This window comes from Morchella sextelata (assembly GCF_020137385.1).
Source record: "Morchella sextelata strain SCLS chromosome Unknown scls_2, whole genome shotgun sequence".
Taxonomy (NCBI): domain Eukaryota; kingdom Fungi; phylum Ascomycota; class Pezizomycetes; order Pezizales; family Morchellaceae; genus Morchella; species Morchella sextelata.
Genome location: NW_025408617.1, coordinates 3,415,753 through 3,434,576, shown reverse-complemented (window position 1 = coordinate 3,434,576; position 18,824 = coordinate 3,415,753). Strand labels below are relative to the sequence as shown.

At 45.6% G+C, this 18,824-nt stretch overlaps 7 protein-coding genes across 7 annotated transcripts; 3 read left to right on the top strand and 4 right to left on the bottom strand.

Annotated features, from left to right (window-relative positions):
- Positions 1-1,516: 1,516 nt before the first annotated feature.
- Positions 1,517-2,360, top strand: H6S33_006156 (uncharacterized protein; the record flags this gene model as incomplete). Its single annotated transcript, XM_044837581.1, has 3 exons — positions 1,517-1,546; positions 1,604-1,687; positions 1,764-2,360. The coding sequence occupies 3 exons, from the start codon at positions 1,517-1,519 to the stop codon at positions 2,358-2,360; spliced, it is 711 nt and encodes a 236-aa protein (XP_044699465.1).
- A 2,355-nt stretch (positions 2,361-4,715) lies between these two features.
- Positions 4,716-5,044, bottom strand: H6S33_006155 (uncharacterized protein; the record flags this gene model as incomplete). Its single annotated transcript, XM_044837579.1, has 1 exon — positions 4,716-5,044. A coding segment is annotated over one exon (329 nt), but the record flags the coding sequence as incomplete, so codon positions are not given.
- Positions 5,045-7,173: 2,129 nt separating this feature from the next.
- H6S33_006154 (uncharacterized protein) lies at positions 7,174-9,548 on the top strand (the record flags this gene model as incomplete). The annotated part of the gene is made up of 6 exons (XM_044837578.1): positions 7,174-7,748; positions 7,812-7,883; positions 7,943-8,666; positions 8,725-8,940; positions 8,998-9,212; positions 9,275-9,548. 6 exons carry the CDS (start codon positions 7,174-7,176, stop codon positions 9,546-9,548), a joined length of 2,076 nt encoding a protein of 691 aa, XP_044699463.1.
- A 1,407-nt stretch (positions 9,549-10,955) lies between these two features.
- Positions 10,956-11,314, top strand: H6S33_006153 (uncharacterized protein; the record flags this gene model as incomplete). The annotated part of the gene is made up of 2 exons (XM_044837577.1): positions 10,956-11,144; positions 11,198-11,314. The coding sequence occupies 2 exons, from the start codon at positions 10,956-10,958 to the stop codon at positions 11,312-11,314; spliced, it is 306 nt and encodes a 101-aa protein (XP_044699462.1).
- Positions 11,315-12,725: 1,411 nt separating this feature from the next.
- H6S33_006152 (uncharacterized protein) lies at positions 12,726-14,866 on the bottom strand (the record flags this gene model as incomplete). The annotated part of the gene is made up of 5 exons (XM_044837576.1): positions 12,726-13,000; positions 13,060-13,369; positions 13,464-14,239; positions 14,293-14,363; positions 14,430-14,866. The coding sequence occupies 5 exons, from the start codon at positions 14,864-14,866 to the stop codon at positions 12,726-12,728; spliced, it is 1,869 nt and encodes a 622-aa protein (XP_044699461.1).
- A 1,310-nt stretch (positions 14,867-16,176) lies between these two features.
- On the bottom strand, positions 16,177-17,250 carry H6S33_006151 (uncharacterized protein; the record flags this gene model as incomplete). The annotated part of the gene is made up of 4 exons (XM_044837575.1): positions 16,177-16,457; positions 16,525-16,893; positions 16,958-17,069; positions 17,152-17,250. The coding sequence occupies 4 exons, from the start codon at positions 17,248-17,250 to the stop codon at positions 16,177-16,179; spliced, it is 861 nt and encodes a 286-aa protein (XP_044699460.1).
- Positions 17,251-17,498: 248 nt separating this feature from the next.
- H6S33_006150 (uncharacterized protein) lies at positions 17,499-18,203 on the bottom strand (the record flags this gene model as incomplete). The annotated part of the gene is made up of 2 exons (XM_044837574.1): positions 17,499-17,510; positions 17,835-18,203. The coding sequence occupies 2 exons, from the start codon at positions 18,201-18,203 to the stop codon at positions 17,499-17,501; spliced, it is 381 nt and encodes a 126-aa protein (XP_044699459.1).
- Positions 18,204-18,824: the final 621 nt, after the last annotated feature.

Below are 18,824 nucleotides of genomic sequence, written 5' to 3'. Positions count from 1 at the left end.
AGTCAGCCCCGACAGCACAAGAGAAGACACTGGGTAAAGCAAGACAGAAAAAATAATAACTTAAAGCGAAATAAGACAGAAGAACCCTTACTTCTGAAACCGGTCCATCCAGGGTATGACCTTCTCGCTGAAGTCCTAATATTTCTAGACCACAGAGTTGGGTTCTTCCATATGAAATTCTGAGAGCTGTTGTTTTGACTTCGACAGTTTCTGGAGGTTGGAGAAAACGTGCAGCTTGCAGCGTGGAAGTCGAAGGTCAATAGTTGTGTAGTTAGTATGGCTTTACATAAAAACTGTGTCATTTTTCACCATGTGTTATTGTAGATCACGTCTGCTGAAAACTGTAACATTTAGACCTTTTCGAATTCCGTATAATGTAATACAGAGGTAAACGTGTGCGTGTGTAGGGCATTCAACGCTATTACATGTAGCTCCGTGTGCCCTCCGTTTTGTTGTACCAAGCTAGGGGCCATGCAACACAGAGAATCTGTCCTTGACTTTTCATCGCACGCCGTCGATTCAGATCTCCCACCACTTATCATTCTATCCGGCCTTCTCCCAGCACAGACCACCGACGCGACTAAGCACAACACAAAGTAGGGTTGGGAGAAGTATTTCAAGGTTTAGGGTTTGAGGTTTTGGCTTCACCATCCATATGTATTCCAGCACTTCATTATTCGTTCACATTGAATATATCTACGAGTAAACCGCCCCATTACATGTTCTAGTACTAGCCCTCGAACCGAAACCGGTATTGTAACAGAATCTAGAGGTCGTCCGCCGATAAGTGCTAGCCGATAGTTAGCAACACTGTATCCATAGCTAGAGAAAGCACTCAGCACTGGAAAAGTAGAACAGATATACCAGACTAGCCGGTATATCTTCACGGTTAAAGGACTCTTCCTCTAATATCCCTTAAGCCGTCAGGACCGATTTCAATCCTGTTACTCAAACCCAATACGGAAGTCGTGATATAAACATCGCAGAGAAGTGATCATGATGAGGTGATCTATCACGGTTTACCGATAAGAAATAGTGTGAGGAGCTATTCATCATGATCACTTCTCTGCGATGTTTATATCACGACTTCCGTATTGGGTTTGAGTAACAGGATTGAAATCGGTCCTGACGGCTTAAGGGATAATAATCTGCAGGTCACTTACTATAGCTACCTTACATTAAGCGTGACTTTCAGCATTTGTGATATCGGCTCATATGTCTAACAATAAGCGAGCGGAGATGCCTTATAATATCTTCTTTTTGAATGGCCTAGGAAGATGATGAGCTTTCGGGATGGTCCATACGTCGTAGATCATCGATTGTGCATCCCGGCCTCTGCCGAGAACACCACCACAGAATCTCACTCGGTCCTACTGCATCTCTACAGGGCGCACCACCCATCACGCCAAGCCACCGCGCCAAATCCTGATAGCCGGCTACATGTATCCTTGAACCTCAACCTCAAATTCCATCATCGATCCGAACGGCATCACCGACGACGACTACACAGCCAGAAATGTCCTTCCGCCTGCTCACCACCTCGCGGGTAACTCCTCAATTCCCCCATTTACCAAATTGTTGACTTTCTGCTAACCAAATGTAGCCCGCCGCCTTTGCGGGCGCTGCACTCACCACGGCTTTCTTCACCACCTCCACCGTATATGCCGACGAGGGCACCACCCGCCTCGTATCTCCCCCCACCCCCCCCCCCCCCCCCCCCCTTTCTCTTGCAGGCCAATTGCCGCCGCTGACAGACCCCCCAGGTTAAAAAATCACTCTACGACCCCCCCGCCCCCGAGCCGTCGGTCTCCACCCCCGAGTCCCACTCCCGCACCCCAACCCCCACCGATCGCCTCGCCGTGCACATCGGCACCGCCCGCCGCTTCGTCACCGCCCACGCCGCGCTCGCACAGCGCGAGATCGACTCCGCCTTCAGCAAGTACCTCTCTGTCGAGTCCACCGTCACCTCCACCATCGCCTCGCTCGCGCCCCCGCGCTCCTCCGAGGAGAAGGTGGTGCCGGGGCTCCTCTATGTTGCGGTAAGCACCATGGCGGGCTCGATCCTCGTGAGGAGGAGGATGTTGCCCATTAGGGTGGTGACGCCGCTGGCGGTCGCCGTGGGCGCCGGTTGGTATTTCATGCCCGAGACGAGCAGGAATGTGGGTGATTTGGTGTGGGAGTGGGAGAAGAAGGTGCCGCAGGTGGCGGAGACGCACTTGGCGGTCAGAGAGGGCGTGGAGAAGAGTATTAGGGAGAGTGCGAGGGTGTTGGTGGAGAGCAGGAAGGCGGTGGATGGGGTCGTGACGGATGCGAGGAGGACGGTAGAGGGGTGGGTGAAGAAGAGTGGCGGGGATAACTAGAGGGGAGGGAGTGGAAAAGTTCTTGCTGCTCCCCCTGACCGTTGGTGGGTGGTGTATAGATGTGCTTTTTTCCTTTCGTTCCTGGCTTTCTTTGCGTTGGTTTGTTTGTTCCTGTTTTCTCGTGGCAGATAAAATTATATACGGAATAAGATCCAATACCACTAGACTTTTAGACCGTTGGTTTTTTTTTTTTTTTTTTTTTTAATTGTGATTGTGATTATTTGTTGTAGTTGGCTAAAGGAAATCGACCATTTCTGGCCAGTGGGTCATGATGTACGTCTATGGAGCGGTAAATGTGTCAAAAGTAGTTTTACCACCGGTGGTATAAGAACTGAATTTCAGTCATTGTGTCTGCACGCTATCCTACATTAGTACGTTCCCCATTAGTATAAACACTGGGTTTCGGTCTTTATGCTGCGCTATACTAGGTAAGTAAATGTTCAATCATTAATGCTAAAACTTATGAAAATCTCCCACCGGTGGTAAAATTCCCCACCGGTGGACAATCTTCATATATATCGGCATTATATGGCTCCTTTTGGCCAAAAGGTCTGTAAAAATTAGCATTATAGGGTATAAATACTGGTATTACTTTCACCACCGGTGGTAAAATAATTTACTACCGTTGGTAAAATTACTTTTAACACATTTACCGCCCCATAGTACGTCATGGTAGATTATGGCAGGGTTAAGTATCCCTAGCTCCTATTACCCTCGCTCCCTTAAGTATTACTTCCGGTCAGTAGGTCATGGGTTCAATCCCGAGGGGTGGGAGTAGGAGCTGTGTTGTATGTTATAGCGGAACATGACCCATGACCCGTAAAAGGTATACCTCATAGCACCACCTTTTGTAAATTTATTTTCACATTTTTTTTTCTAGAGCTTCTTGGCCCTCCTCCTCGAAGTTTAAGTGTGATATCGATCAGATCTCTGCCCGTAACCGCAGCTTGAACAATTATCTTAGCGTCTCGCTCATTATTTGGCCAGTTGGTCTCCATCTCGAGATATCCCCCATAGTCTCCCTCTCCCCCATTGTCAGGGCCGGATGTAGGATTAGGGTTTAGCAAAACTTTTTCTTTTATAGTATAGTAGATTGTATAAGCACTCCCGATTAGGATATTATCAGATAATCCTACCAAACACATAGCAGCTTGCAAGTACGTTCTCTCATTATATAATATCGAATATCACCAAATTACAATCAGATAAGCTAACCAGATGCCACCGCCTGCTTACAGTATTGGAGTTAAGTATTTAGAATACTAGCTCAGAAAATGTTAAGGTTCCTTAAGTCTGGGCAGATATGGGACGTCTTGGCATCAGTTTCTGTGGGGTTTAAGATTGGTGGGAGCTGGTTTTTAATTTTAATACGTTGTCAAGATGACCGTGAACGGCCAGTATATAAGCCATTGAACAATGGGTTAGGTTCAAGTAGAATCTTTTGGTTTTTGTATTTTGTAGGTATGAACTGCTTGTGTTCGAATCCTACCTGTGGTTGTGGAGAGAGCGTACGGGTTTGCACGGTGCCAGGTTCACACGAGCTTTAGCTGTGGCTGGATGATATATGCCTTGTGGCCGAGGTGTTTGGATTTCAAGCAGTAGACATCACAGACTCGTAAAGATCAAATGAAATTGAAGAACCCGTTTATCTGACTACCTCAAAGACCTAGAATATATATTTAACAATCCTATGCGTATGCGGTGGACCAAACAATCCCGTCTATTGGGGCAGAGAGTCTCAACGCTAACAAGTAGATGGAGGAAGCTCGGATTCAGACTTCGGTGGTTCCCACGGACGTGAGAGTTATCTTCTTCAAGCTGCCTGGCGGTGGTGAGCTATAGTGATGTATGGAGCTCTCATAGGTTTGATAGCAGTTGACCAGAGAGCTCCAGACCAGACGGTATTACCAGAACTGGCCTATCCGAAAGCCTCTCTTTCGTCATGTCACCCACAAGATCGGCCATAAAGATTCGAGTAATACGGGATATACCATGAGACTGACAAGAGGATATGGTACGTAGTATGGTCGCTATCACTCCGAGATTCTTAACGAATTGAAGTCTAGAGACTAGTATACTAGCTTTGGTTAGCTAAGGAGCGTCAGGTGAGAAGTACATCAGATCAGATCATCTATTGCCTGGCGGTATCGCCGCTCTTTCTAACTTGGCGGTGCGGGATCAAGATCTAGAATTAAGACCATTGAGATGAATTCGCTCATGAAGCTGTACTGAATCAAAGCATAGTGTTGGAAACAAGTATTTTCTAGGCCGTTCAATTGCTAGTGGGGGCGGCTGTGGGGGATTGCATGGAGCTTTCCGTTGCGCGCCAGTCCTAACCGATCCTTGTGCAGTTACCCGAATTGCAAAACCACCACCACAAGTGCCGAAGCACAACAACGTCGTCGCTTTGCTTTTGGATTGTATGCAGCTGCGAGCTTATTTAGATAAGTGCTATGGGAATCATGGTATTCGGGGTACGTGCACGTTTCGTTTTGGGACGGGCACATGGAGGCCCAGTTATACAAAATTTGGACATTCCTATTTTGGTGAGAGGGGAGATCGTTTTCTGTAACACCAAGTAAAACATAAACCAAGTAAACACTGGACGAATCGGAGCGTAGACCAGAAACCGTCGGTGTTGTCTCAAAAACGTTCCTTGGCGCCGCGTACGCCATGTGAATCATGGTATATCACTCGCGTGTATACAATCAGAGTTTCAGCACGGTGTCTTGGGCCACCCCCCCCTCTTCTCTCATAACTCTTTTTCAAAGTTAAACAAGGTACTTCCATGATCATGAGCTCCATGTGACTGAACATGTGCCGTGTCGAGTATTTGGTGTAGTCTAGACTTCTCTGGCATCAAGAAATGTGGTCAATAAGGCGGTATTTCTACCAATTTCGCCTCGCGACATACAACGAAAGACAGTAGATCTATAACAACGAGGCTTTTAAGGTTGGAAGCGCTCCTCCATGGACGTCGATGTTGATAGGCTCAAGATACCTCAAAGAACTCACGATAGCGGACGTATCTTCATCCATCAAAAAAATGGTTTAATCACTTGGAGAGAGAAGGGATGTTCTCAAAGTGTACTCTCTTTAAGTGAGCTGCTGGGCTAGACCACAATGCCGAATTTATTTTCGGGTCACTACATCGACCGATTGTTTGAAATCAGAAATCCTTGGGAATGGAGTAGTCAATTGCGCCTTGCCGCCCTTGTGGCTTAGGTGGGCTAATCAATATATATGCTTATTTAGCCTTGATATACATGAAATATCTTCCAATACCAATTCGACTTTGGATTGAGGTAACTACCTTGCAATAGTGTTGATTTACTCTATAACTGTTCCTAATCTTCGTTTTTTAATTAGTTATCGGAATATCAAGGAAACCATTCTTGAAATACCCAGGTGAAGTCAGAGGACGACGGGATATTGAGCAGATTCTGCATTGAGACTTGAAATTGGCGGTAGTTCGCCTACTCACCAGCTGAGCAGGGTAGGAATTACTGTTACGTCGAAACGCTTGTAAGTGGGGAACACTGCACCTTGGATGTATCTAATTAGAAATTACCCTGCAGCTAAGCTACATTTAAAAATCGACGATTTTTCATCACATATATATATGAAGGCAATTGCAATTGTACAAGAAGTTGGCAATGTTTAATTAGAGGTCCGTGCACATATATTCTACCGTTTGGCTTCTATCTATGTTAATTTTCCTGGTGGCACAAATCCACAGAATACCTTACATACCTCAGATGTTAATTTTTTTTTTTTTTTTTTTGTAATACAGCTCGATCACGATCACCAATGACAACTCATGAGCTACCCACCTAAAGATCTTCAATTGACTCAAGTTAACTGTTTAGATATTCCTAGACATGTCTAACTCTAGAAAGTTATCCCTCAAGTTCGCGGAACACGGCTCGCATCCCAGATTTAGATAAAATCACGAGGCATTACAACAAGTAAAGCGAGCCCCGCAAAATTAAACAGAAAGAAACTCTTTAGTACCATATTCCTTGAGATCTTATATCCCGTGGGATCTTTTGTGGTTAGAATGCTTTGAATCTCACCAAACCCGACGCGGTAGGTGTTACTTTGATATGCATATATAGGGTTATCCTTGAAAGTGATCCTCATGATCTACTCGTGCATGCTTGCGTGCTTGATCTTGTGGCGCGGGTTTGTGTTACATATCTAAGTGAGCTTTTATTCAAGTTCTCCCCTCTTGGGCTCTAGTTAGTCAACTCAATTAACTGGGAAGCGCGCTCCAGATACTACATTAACATGGAAATGGGCCAATGTAGAGTTGAAGCACTAAGCAGATTTACGGCGTCTAACATAGAGTACATATTTAATCAAAGCTTAATCTCTCGTCGGCAAAGTACCTACATATACTTAGTGGGGCATATATCTGCAAAGGCTATCTAGCCGCTTATGCATGTTTTAGACGTACTTTTCAGCTGGTTCTGAACATCAACTACATCAATGAAGTACACGGCGCATTTCAGCTCGATATTTGTTTCTTTCGGATCTCGGCCTGCATAAGGATGATCAATTCGGACTAACTCCATGTATGTAGAACCACAAGGATTCACAAGAAAGTAGTATGTACTCTCAACTTCAAAGTATGTACATCAAATTGGATCGTCGAGATATCAATTGTATGGAATTTCCGTAGTATTTAATAGACCACAGTATCCCTCGTTTTGTAGCCAATTCGCTCTCTACAGCGTCTGTCTACTGTTCAGTTGACACTCAAGCTTCTCTACTCACCTTACTCTTCAAAACTTTATTCCAAAAATCCAAAATGGTCGCCGAAGGCCAGGTCTATGAAGTCCTCGTCCGCAACAAGCGTGGAAAGACCAAAATTGCCGATGAGGCCATAGCCCTCCAAGTCAAAAATATCACCATCGAAAGCGGTACTCTTATATTCGAGGGAATAAAACTTGTACCAAACTCAGATACATCCAAACCCCACGACCAAGTCACCTATACCAAAGTCGACCAGCAAATTGAGGAGCTTGAGATCCAAGCGGGCACCTTTGGAGCTCTTCGTGCTGTACCTTCGACCACCAGTCCTAAAACGCAGCCCAAAGGTAGCTTTGGCATCTTTGAGAAGGCCAGTGGTAACCTGATCGGCGAGTTTTCGTTCCCATGGGAGGGAAGCCCGAGCAAGAAGATTGGGAACTTTGTTGTGCAGGAAGAGTCTGATAACACTCTTACGTATACTGCGGGGAACTTTGACGTGTCTGCGGAGAGATTCATTCAGAAGGCCAAGTATCCGGAAGTTCTTATTGTTGGTTCTGGACCACTTGGTGCTACTTATGCCAGAAAGATCATTGAGGCGAATCATGAAGTTCTCATGGTGGAGATGGGAGCACAGTAAGTATAGTATGTACCCAAGTCTTATTAGTAGAGATTCTAATTATAAATGTCAACATATAGGGAGAGCTCGGTCGTTGGTAGACACAAGAAGAACGCTGTTGGGTTCCAGAAAGATATTGATAGCTTCGTAAAGTAGGCCTTTCACCAATCTTTGCTCAAGTTCCTCACTGACCACGTTTTCATCTTTGCAGTGTCATTAAGGGAGATCTCAGCACCCTTTCAGTCCCCGTCCGAGAGCGCTACACTGCAACACTCAGTCCCATTTCCTGGAACCACAGCAAGGCATTCACTCGTAACGGTCAGAATCCAGACCAAAAGGAGTTCGACAACCTCGGTGCCGCCGCAGCTACCCGCTGTGTCGGTGGTATGGGGACCCATTGGACCTGTGCAACACCCCGACAGCATAAGACCCTTGAACGTTCCACGATCTTCAGCGACGAGGAGTGGAACATGCTTTATACCAAGGCCGAAGGGTATCTTGGAACTTCCCGTGACCAGTTCCACCCATACTCGATCCGTGATCAGTTGGTGAAGTCAAAATTGGAGAAATCCTTTGATGTCTTGTTCCCCAACCCTGATCCGGAGAAAAAGAGAAAAGTGTTGAGTTTGCCGTTGGCGTGCAAGAGAAATACAGATACGAACCCTGATTTTGTTACCTGGGCTGCCTCAGACACCATCCTTGGTGAGACGGTAAACAGCGAGAAATTCCACTTGATGAGTGAACACCAGTGCACCAAGGTGCTCTATGATGGCAACAGTAAGAACGTTGTTTGTGCGACTATCAAGAACCTTGCGGGCAAGGGCCGCTTCTACGTGTTTGCAAAGAAGTATGTCATCTGTGGAGGTTCAGTCTTGACACCTCAGATTCTTTTCAACTCTGGATTCAGACCTGTCGAAGGGTCCCTTCCAGCTCTAGTAAGCTGCTACCGATTGAATTCATTCTATAAAAGCTAATGAAAATTATGATTGATAGGGTCATTACTTGACAGAGCAAACAATGTCGTTCTGTCAAATTATCCTCAAGGATGAGTTTGTCCAGGAAGTCGAGAACACCACCAACCCAGAATGGAAGAAAAAGGTCGACGCACATAGGCTAAAACATCCCGAGGACCCTCTTCCTTTCCCATACAATGACCCGGACCCACAGCTCACGACTCCTGTCACCGACGATCACCCATGGCACACGCAAGTATGTTAATAGATATTGTCTAAAACTGCGGTGTACCATGCTTACAAATTTATATAGATTCATCGTGATGCCTTCTCCTATGGAGAGGTTGCACAGTCTCTAGACTCCCGTCTTGTCGTCGACTTCCGTTTCTTTGGAATGGTGGACGTTGTGAAGAACAACTGTGTCGCCTTCAGCACCCACATCCGTGACCATTTCCATATGCCACAGCCAACCTTCCACTTTACTCTCGGTGAGGCAGATCGTGAGCGGTCTCACAGGATGATGCAGGAGTAAGACCACCCCATTCATTCCTCAACTCATTAATCGATACTAATGCTGCTGGTACGTACAGTATGTGCACCGTCGCAACCCAGATCGGAGGCTACCTTCCAGGCTCCGAACCACAATTCATGGAGCCAGGTTTGGCTCTCCATATCTGCGGCACTACTAGGGCTGGTGCAGACGATAAGGACTCGGTTGTAGACAAGTTCTCGAAGGTCCACAATACTACTAACCTGTACTTGGGTGGTAACAACGTGATTCCCACCAGGAATGCTTGTAACCCAACTTTGACAAGTATGTGTTTCGCTATCAAGGGTGCGGAACAGTTGATTTCAGAGTTGTGAGAAATTGCTGTATATAACATATTTTGGCCTTGCTTTTTATTTTTGAACAAGAAATAGTTTTTGGAGCCGCTTTGGCAAGCAAATCGTATAAGCAATGCGTACTTTCCCAGTTTATATTTATGCATAGGCATACGCCAGAGTGTAAAATATACCTTATCTCTTGGGTTAATATTGCAAATATGGTAGAAATTTCTCAAGTCCATCGCGAGGAGTTTTTATGCCGAACGACCAGCTACAGCGAGGCAAGCTTGGTCCTTTCCTAAGTTCCAGGAGTCTTGGCTGCGGTGACAACACGCATGATCGCGCATTCGAGTTCTATAGGTGTGAGCTCCATTTTAGGGCGAGTCTCTTAATGTCGAAGGTTAGTATGTCATTCCCCGGGATGTGGGAGTGGCACTTGAACCCTTGACGAAATCTGTACCTGTGTGTTGAAACTTTTAACTTTCGATCAAGTGTAATAAGCTATTCAGGATACACATAACTCAGTGCGTAAGGAGAGCTTGACGGGGGATCACTTGTATCTTTTCTTAACTCTTCTTCGACGAGCGCGCGAGAGCCCCAGATAAAATACATATAACAATGGCCGTTTTTCCAAACCATCATAACTAGAGCTGACTGTGGGATAGAAATATGTATCCCTGTATAGAGCCTATGTGTGATGTTGTTGATCAAGGTATTTGGGATTTGGTGTAGTTGACAGCACTGGTAGATAATGATAATGAGTGATATTGTTGATGTGCGACGTTATTGAAGGTGCTGTTGTTATTGAAGGCGCTGTTGTTATTGAAGGCGCTGTTGTTATGGTATGTGATGTTCAATATGTGTTTCCTTAGTGATCATGATGAGTGCCAGAGGTCGAAGAGATCTGAGGTTCTTGGCCCGCCAAGGTAGGTTTAGCCGACAGAAGGGCTTGGGGCCAAGTTACATACTTAATTTGTTGTCAATTATATAGAATTGAGGGGTTAGTCCAAAGTCTGAATTCCTCTATATACATGTAGCTAGGTAGAACCTTTGTATGTTTGCAATTTGTGCGTCCTGAAATGCCGAGCATATTACTTATCCGCCGCCCAGCCACAGTGTTCATAGATTTAAAAGGTATGGTGTATGTACATATAAGCACGAGCAACCCATTATTTAGGTGGACTCGATAAATCAAAAACGTAATCGCCAACAACCCGAGTGACAATTTATGATGGAAACCCTCCTGGCTACATGTACGTATGTATTCATCCATCCAAAATATAATCTCTAGCCACGTAATACCCCGAGAACCACACAGATATGTCCGTCTCGTGGCTAGAAACATCTCTATAAGTAGCACCCAAATCTCCTTCCTTTGCTCTCCTCTCCTCACCTCTCTCCACAAAACATCAACAAAACATCTAAACCACCATCTAAATACCCATGATGAAGTCTACCATCTCCATCGTCCCCCTTCTACTCATTCTCCTCCTACTCACCCCTCTCATCGCTGCGTGGGACACCGCCCCTGACCAGCGCAATCGCCCCCCGATCCTAGCAGAAGACGAGATCATCGACCAGCGCAACCGTCCCTCCGATGAAGCTCTCGAGCCAGTTGATAAGACCGACGACGTTGTCATTCCACGTGGCTTGAAGCACAGGCATCACAGCTACAGACACCATCATAGTGGTCGTACTACATAGGACGGGTATTTGGCGTAGCCCGCGGCCGCTGGAGCGGCTTTGGGACGGAGTTTGCGGAGGATTTAATTGACGGATTTTTCACCTTGTTGAAAAACATCTGATTGATCTATCTGTTTGATAGATTGACAGGTAAACAAAGGAAAGGTTTCGAGGACACTGAAGAAAGTTGGTTGGTTGGTAATTTTTAATCATACATACTTTGTAGCTTTGAATAGAATCTGGCAGTTTTTACTGTATTTTTTCTAGTGCTATGAAAAATATTCTGAGGTGATCAACAATCACATAAATGAAGCAATAAATAAAGTTACACGTCTTTCGTGCTTTGCTGAAATTGGCAAAAAAGCTACACATGCTTGATCTTTCAAACTTTTAGCGTGATACTAACTACCGAGTGATACACCATGACATAACCTCAAGGGGAGAAGCACGAGAAGCCACACACACTCTGGCCGATATCAAAGTGGCAAAGCGTGTGATCATCAAAAAAGAACAATACACGAAAGAGAAACCAACTTGTCCTGTATGCACAATAATGCTGATAAAGGAATCAAGTCATTAAGTAAGTACCCGGGCCCACCAAGGCATATATATCTGTCCCGAAGGACCGCCTATATAATTTATATTGGGGTAGTCTACAGCTCTTTGGTACGGCTATTTTCCCCGCAGTTAACAAGACCATAACGGATGACCAACTATATGGGGGCGCTCTGCAAGTTTCTTATTAACCGATATCTTCGTTTTAGACACGGACGGTTTTTGTAAATTGAGAGCCCAGCATTAACCTGAGATCCACATTTACAAGATTCACTGCAGCTAGCTCTCGAGTGATACCTTATGATGTAACCGTTTCGCGTCTATCACTCCCATCACAATTGATCACTCGCGTTACCAATTCGCCAATATCCAACCCATACGCACTTTCCCTTTTTCATTTGCATTCATTCTAAAATAATGACAAAGATCCAAACCAGTAGAGGAAAAGAATAATTTTTGAGAAGAGGAGGAAACAACCACCTATCCACACGACAAATCCACCGCCAGCGGTGCCAGAAAGAGGAAGAAAAGCAAGGCAAACAAAAAACCACAAAACACAAAACACCCATGTACAATCCAGGAAGTGAAGGGGGCAAGGGGTTGGAGGGGTGGAGGGGTGGAGGGAGTGGGGAATATGTAGTGTAAAGGAGACCTGGTAGCGTACTTATTAATGTCCATGGTTCGTAAGAGCAGAAGATTGAGGGGATATAGAAAAAGAGGAAAGAGGCAAAAATAGGAGAGGATAAGAGAAGAAGAATATCATAACCAAACACAAACATACCACGCCCAAGTGTAAGTAGAAAAGCAACAATGTCCAGATGGGGGTATTAGACAATCCAAGCCAGCCAAAAGCGCATAAAACAATCCAAGCCACAATAAAATTCCACGTAGCCAGCCAATCCGAACCCGCTTAGTCAGAATCAAAACGCAAACCGGTACCAGCAACCAAAACATAAAGCCAAAAACATAACCCACAGATCATATGCCATACGTCAAATCCTCCACCACATGCGGAGCACTAAGCATAAGTTCTTCCTCCGCCAGCAGCCTCCCCTCCTCTTTGCCCCGGTCAACATTCACCGCCGCTATCAACGGTATCGGCAATGCAAGTAGCACAGCAAGAAACCAGAACGCATATCTGATATCGCCATATTTGTCTGTAAGCGCGCCTACGATAGTAGGACCGAAGATGCTGGAGCCCTTGTCTGTGACAGCGTATAATGCATAGAAAGCTGCCTCGAATCCTGGTGGTACTGTTTCCTAAGTCAGTACTCGAGAGCCATTTATTTTCAAGGGGACGAGGAGCTGTTACTTAGTTCGCCGTAAACACTCCGGCAGTATCCGCTCACTCCGCCGAGGACAAAGCCGTACACGGCACCGAGAAGATACATCTCCCACGGGCTCGTCAACCCACCAAATCCAGACTCTTGAACCGCAGGAATGAAACCCAAGAGACCATATAGCGGGATCAACTCGAATACCATGCAGCAGATGAGGATAGTCTGACTTGGGGTCCTCTTGAAGACCTCAGCGATACGAGGCCACGCGAAAGCACCGCCAACACCGGAGACAGTAGAGATAACTGATATAAAGGCCAGTGCAGCAGGTTTCATTTTAAGATTCTGGAAGCCCAAAGAAGTATTGGTTAAAAGTTAGGACTGTATATTTTTCTAATATTTTCACAATCTGTGTTCAGGAGGGAGAGAGAGGGCATACAGTCTTCGCGAACAAAACCGCCGTGCCGCTAACTGTAGCTACACCGTCACTGACTAAGAACCACGCCGCCAGAAAGAGCATGATGTCTTTCAATCTCCGCGCTCTTCTAATTGTCTTGTACAGTCCCTTCCAGGAGTACTTGACGTAGCCCCACCAGCTACGATCACCTTCTAGCAGCCCTGTCAACGCGCTCCCATTCATGTCTTCCATGGGTAATGCTGGTAGTGGAGGGCCAGGCCGGGGTCTTATCCACATAGCTGTAGGAATGGTGAACATAAACCACCAAAACCCTACGAAAAACAACACGAGCTTCAAGGACCAGGTTGTGGACCCCGTCATGAGAACAAGGATAATTGCAAATATTTGAAGTATAACTGCAGCAGTGTAGCCAATTGCTATCCCATAGCTGCTGATTTGGCTGCTTAGTATTAAAGATGGGCTACTCTTCCCTCTCGTGTCCTCAATTATTATGCCGGGAATATCTAAGTTTGGTTGCGGTGAGTTTCCACGTAACAAATAATCCTCCTCGCTATCTGGCGTTCTGATGACCGGCGAAGCGGTGATGGGGGTCTCTGCATAGAGCAACTTCGGGTGCTGCCGTACAAGCACGGGAAGAAAGGCATTCAACAACACGAATGAGGCTCCAAAGCCAATGTTACCAAAGATTGCCCACACAGCCGCGAAAAGATAAAACTTCTGCGTCACCGTGATGAACATCATAGTAGACGCACTACCAAAAAAGGCAAAGAACAGTAGTAGACGCTTCCTGTATGCTCCTTCGGGGCCGTCAATAATCGCAAGAGGGAGTTGAAACCCGGGACGTATTTACCGTGATCTGCGGCTCCAGACATGGAAACTATTATGAGGGATTGAAGTAGGACAGATAAAGAAAATGTATACCTGAAACCGAGTTTGTTAGTATTCCTAGTCACGTCTCACGTCCAGTTGCGGATAACAATAACTAACATTGCAAAGGAAGCCGAATTCATCTGCCAGCCCCAGATGTCTATCACGCACTGATCTGAAGGCGAACCATCTGAGAAGATATCTGTGCCAGGACCGAGGCCAATATCAGGCCCTGCTGAATCTCCGCACCGCAAGGACTTGTCGGAGAGCAAGTGCCCATTGTCTCTAGCAAGCTGTTCAAGGGTGACGGGTATAAAGGAGCCTACGCCACAGACTACAAATACTTCTGCAGCCCATGCGTACGAGTACCAGCCCATCAGCTCCTTTCTGGACGTGGATCGCACATCTTGGCCGGGAAACTGGGGCATTTGAGCTCGATGTGAACGTGAACGGTACTCGTCCTCCCCGACGTCGGAGAAGGAGCGCTCGTCGTCAGCATCTTCGGGATCTGGATCTAATAGTGCCCGGTAATGGGGGGCGGCTGCCTGGGCGCGCATAGTGAGGGATGGACGAGAGAAGGGGAGAGGAGGAGGGGGACCAAAAGAGCTCAACACTTGGACAGGACCCTTGCCCAATCAAACCTTAGTCATCCGTAGGACTACGGAATGTACCGAGCGGATCGTTTACATAGCCCTGAGCCCTGGGCAGGTTGATTGACTGGCACTGTGTTGTGTATTATTATTAGAGCCGAGAGCACACGTCATAAGTCAGGATATTATCCGGCTATTTCTACACCCGGGGGTGAGTGCTACCAACTGCTCTATCTCAGGTTACAGCTTCACCCATGGCCCAGAACCTACGTACATGTAGTAGCAATGCCTTAAACTTATGATAACTACATGTACATATACCAATACTAGAAGTCGAAGAATTTTGTAATATGGTATGGCATGAAACTTTGTTGTCATGGGCAATGACATTGCCAGCATCAATTAACCCTGCCTAGTGTTTATTAACCCTTATCGGTATTCCTTGTCTCGCCCCCATGAGCTTAAGGGTGTAGTAGTTACCTGAGCTTAAGATCAGTGTACATAGATACCTACAAATCTCTAAAATTTCCATGAGACTTTCCCCAGATGCCTAACACTCGATCGAGGCGCAAACGTTCACCTCCTTTCCCCTCAGATTCTCCATACAACCTATACCGCGTATTTAAAGGGTGTTGATAAGTAATACACATTTTAACCTACAGCTAACAATTAACGCTCAATACAAATACCTAGAGTATTCCATCACAACACAACACACTCCCCAAGTTCGGTACTTAGATATAAAATATCTATGTATTTACCTGGCAATGAGCCACGTCTATGAGGCAGTAAAGAATATGTATGCAGTAAATGAGCCGTCTTTTTCTAGTTCCCATATCATGAAAGAATTTGAACACTGATATTGACCTTGAAACCGAGTGCGCATCATTTTCGGACACCCTAGCCATGTGTACTTATACTACAAGTATATTAAACAACCTTGAATCATTCTATGGTGATCAATCTAATGTGAGACCAGTGCCTGGCGCTTAGCTCTGAAGTAGCTTTATGATATGCGCTGCTACTCACGTTTTAATAGGCGCACCATTGGTCTGATATAACTACATGTACATACATGTAGAAGCGCGCTGAATGCCAGTGGTACTTGCTCCACAATATCCCATATATGCATTTAAGCACACGTTATATTTGTTCATACATCATACTCTAGAGTGTTCCTAATAAGGGTGATATAGCACATACTGGCCCTGTAGATATATAGCCATTTGTTCGCTCAAATAGAGTATAATTACATGTATAAATAAAACCTTGCTCATTCATACAGGGACCAGTGACTGCCCAGGTACCAAACGCTCAACCTCTTCATAGTTTCTCACCAAGTGACGCTCTTGTATAATTAGATATCTTCTCACCTTAGCCATATCGAAACCGGTCTCTCGGCCAGCATTGATCGTACTGACCCACCAGGCTTGGTCTGCGGTAAAAGGACGAGTTCCAGTCTCCAAATCGTTCAACATTTGCTCCCTGCTTTGCAGGATTCGCATTGCTCTAAGAACGTTGCAGGATATGTTCAACGAACTTCTGACCCGGAGATTGACTATAATGCGCGCCACAAGTTTAGTAGGAGCCTTCGTTTAGATCGACACAATATAGCTTCAACTCACCTGCTTCGTGGGTTGCTTTGGCTGCAGCTGCTCTCAATCTATCTCCCCTAGAATTAAAATAACCAAAAGCAGAGTACCCCACCCAAAGGGCACCCAACGCCAGAGTAGGCCAACTGGTAACATTAACACTAAGAGGCATCGCACCCCTCGCCAAAGCCCGAGTAACGTTGACCGAAGTGTAAATTTTCCTCGCTCCTAATCCGACCCCTACCGCCGTATAGCCCGCTTCGCCGACCCCTCCTGCTATCTGCGCGCTGAGGAGCAGATCGCACATCTCTTGATTTGCGGAAAATATAATGCAGGAAGATTCGATAGCTCCGTGTAGTGCGTTACAAATGGTGACCGTATCTCTCGCCATAAAGTCGTAATCTTTGGAATCGATTGTATTTAGCGTATGTACGATACTGTCTATAAAAATATGGTTTTTACTTACTTCCTAGTCTCTCCATCTCCGTGAATACAGAACGAATCTGTGCTTGATATTGCCTAGCCTCTATTTCAAATAGTCGATCCCGCCTCTCTACCGGAGAAGATAACATGTCGGACTATCGCCACCAGCAATCGCGTCAGTACAATCTACATGTAGATCTAATCTCATCCAATACAAAGTTGTACTAATACACATACAATGTATCCCCTCAGATAAACCGCCGCCCTATTGGAGGCGGTTGTCAACTGATTGGAATCGCTCTGTGCCCAAGAACTTAGAGGCTGTACACCGGCCATCGCCATCAACCTCAAGATTGAACCAAAACCCGCTGCCTCTCCCAAACCCAGAAAGAGGAAATGTGCCGTCATCGCGCGCGCCCTATTGAGTAAGAACCAGAATCGTCAGGTTATCCACAGATGATAGCATGTACACAACTACCAATCGATCAAACCTATACCCAGTTTTAAAATCACCAGGATTTGTATAACTTGGGTCCAATTTGACCCATTGGTAGATACAGAACTATTCACTTTATACATACCATCTAGGCCATCGCCTACGACTCGTAGTGTTAGCTTCAAGTAATGATGTTAAGAACCCCGGACCTAGTTGGGCACAGCTGCGATATAACGCCCTTCTCCAATATTGGCTGAAAATTGGTGATAGTGGAGAAAGGCCCAATCTCTCTGAAGCCGTCAGGAGTCTAGTGATAGGCCCCGACCTCTGGTGAAACACACGACTACAAAATTCTTCGGCGGCGCTGTGAAATGTGGTATTGTTTTGGGTCCCGTTAAGAGATAAGGCGAATTTTATCTATCGAGATTCAAACACTGATTAGGCAGGCTATGAGATAAAAGAGGAGGGGGACTAACGAACTCACCCTTACAATAGTTTCTCCTTCATCGTCGGGTATTGTGATGTGAGAATCATACTTCAGAGGTGAGTATGCCGTATTGGTTCTATCTATGCGGAAAAGTAGGCGAAGGAAGCCGTCAACCTCTTGACGATATTCGTCAACGTCATTGTAGTTTCCGTCGGCGGGGTTGACTTCGATATCATACTCTACCAAAACGCCGTCAAGTACTTCGCCCATAGGATCGTATGGGGGTGGAGGTGTAGAGGGACGAGAAGGTCCAGGCTCAAGCTTTTTTATTTGTAGTTCTCGTATTTCTTGTAGTTCCTTCTTTAGATCTTTTGATTCTTCTGGTTTTTGATTTTGATCATTTGTTTCCCGTGGCACAGGCTCCATTGTTTTTATGCTCAAGTCGGGTTTCTATAACAGACACTACTTGCACTGTTGTTGGGGGGAGTTTCCTGTTGTTGCAAGAAAGTGTCAATAAGCTGGAAGCGGGGAGCGTACTAGCTAGATCTATAACCACAGACGAAGGGATGGATACATACTCTACCCTCTCATACGCGTATCTACTCCAAGTTTGGGAGATTGATCTTTCAGTCGTCTAACTTGTATTGTGCACTAGGACTTGGAGTAGGACTGATCCCTCACTTAAGGCGCGATGAACTCCCGGGTTTTAGAGGGGTACTATGACAAGGCAGTAGTACTCTATTGATCATTTTTACCCTTCGGGAGGGCGTAAAAGGGCAGTTTAGGCATCCCATGTAATTATGTACAACAAATAATTTGACTGAATTATAGCCACTTCCGGGTCATTGACGAATTGACATAGGAGCCAACAATACCAATACCAGGTAAATTTAAAGAGCTGAGCCTCGTTTTTCTTTTCTTTATGGAGTTGGTTTTATGGCCTCGTTCATATGCCTGGGAATTGACCACTCAGGTAAAGTAGTCAAGACGGCTATACCGCTGTAACATGTTTTTATAATTTATAAACCATTAGATACTCGTGTAAAA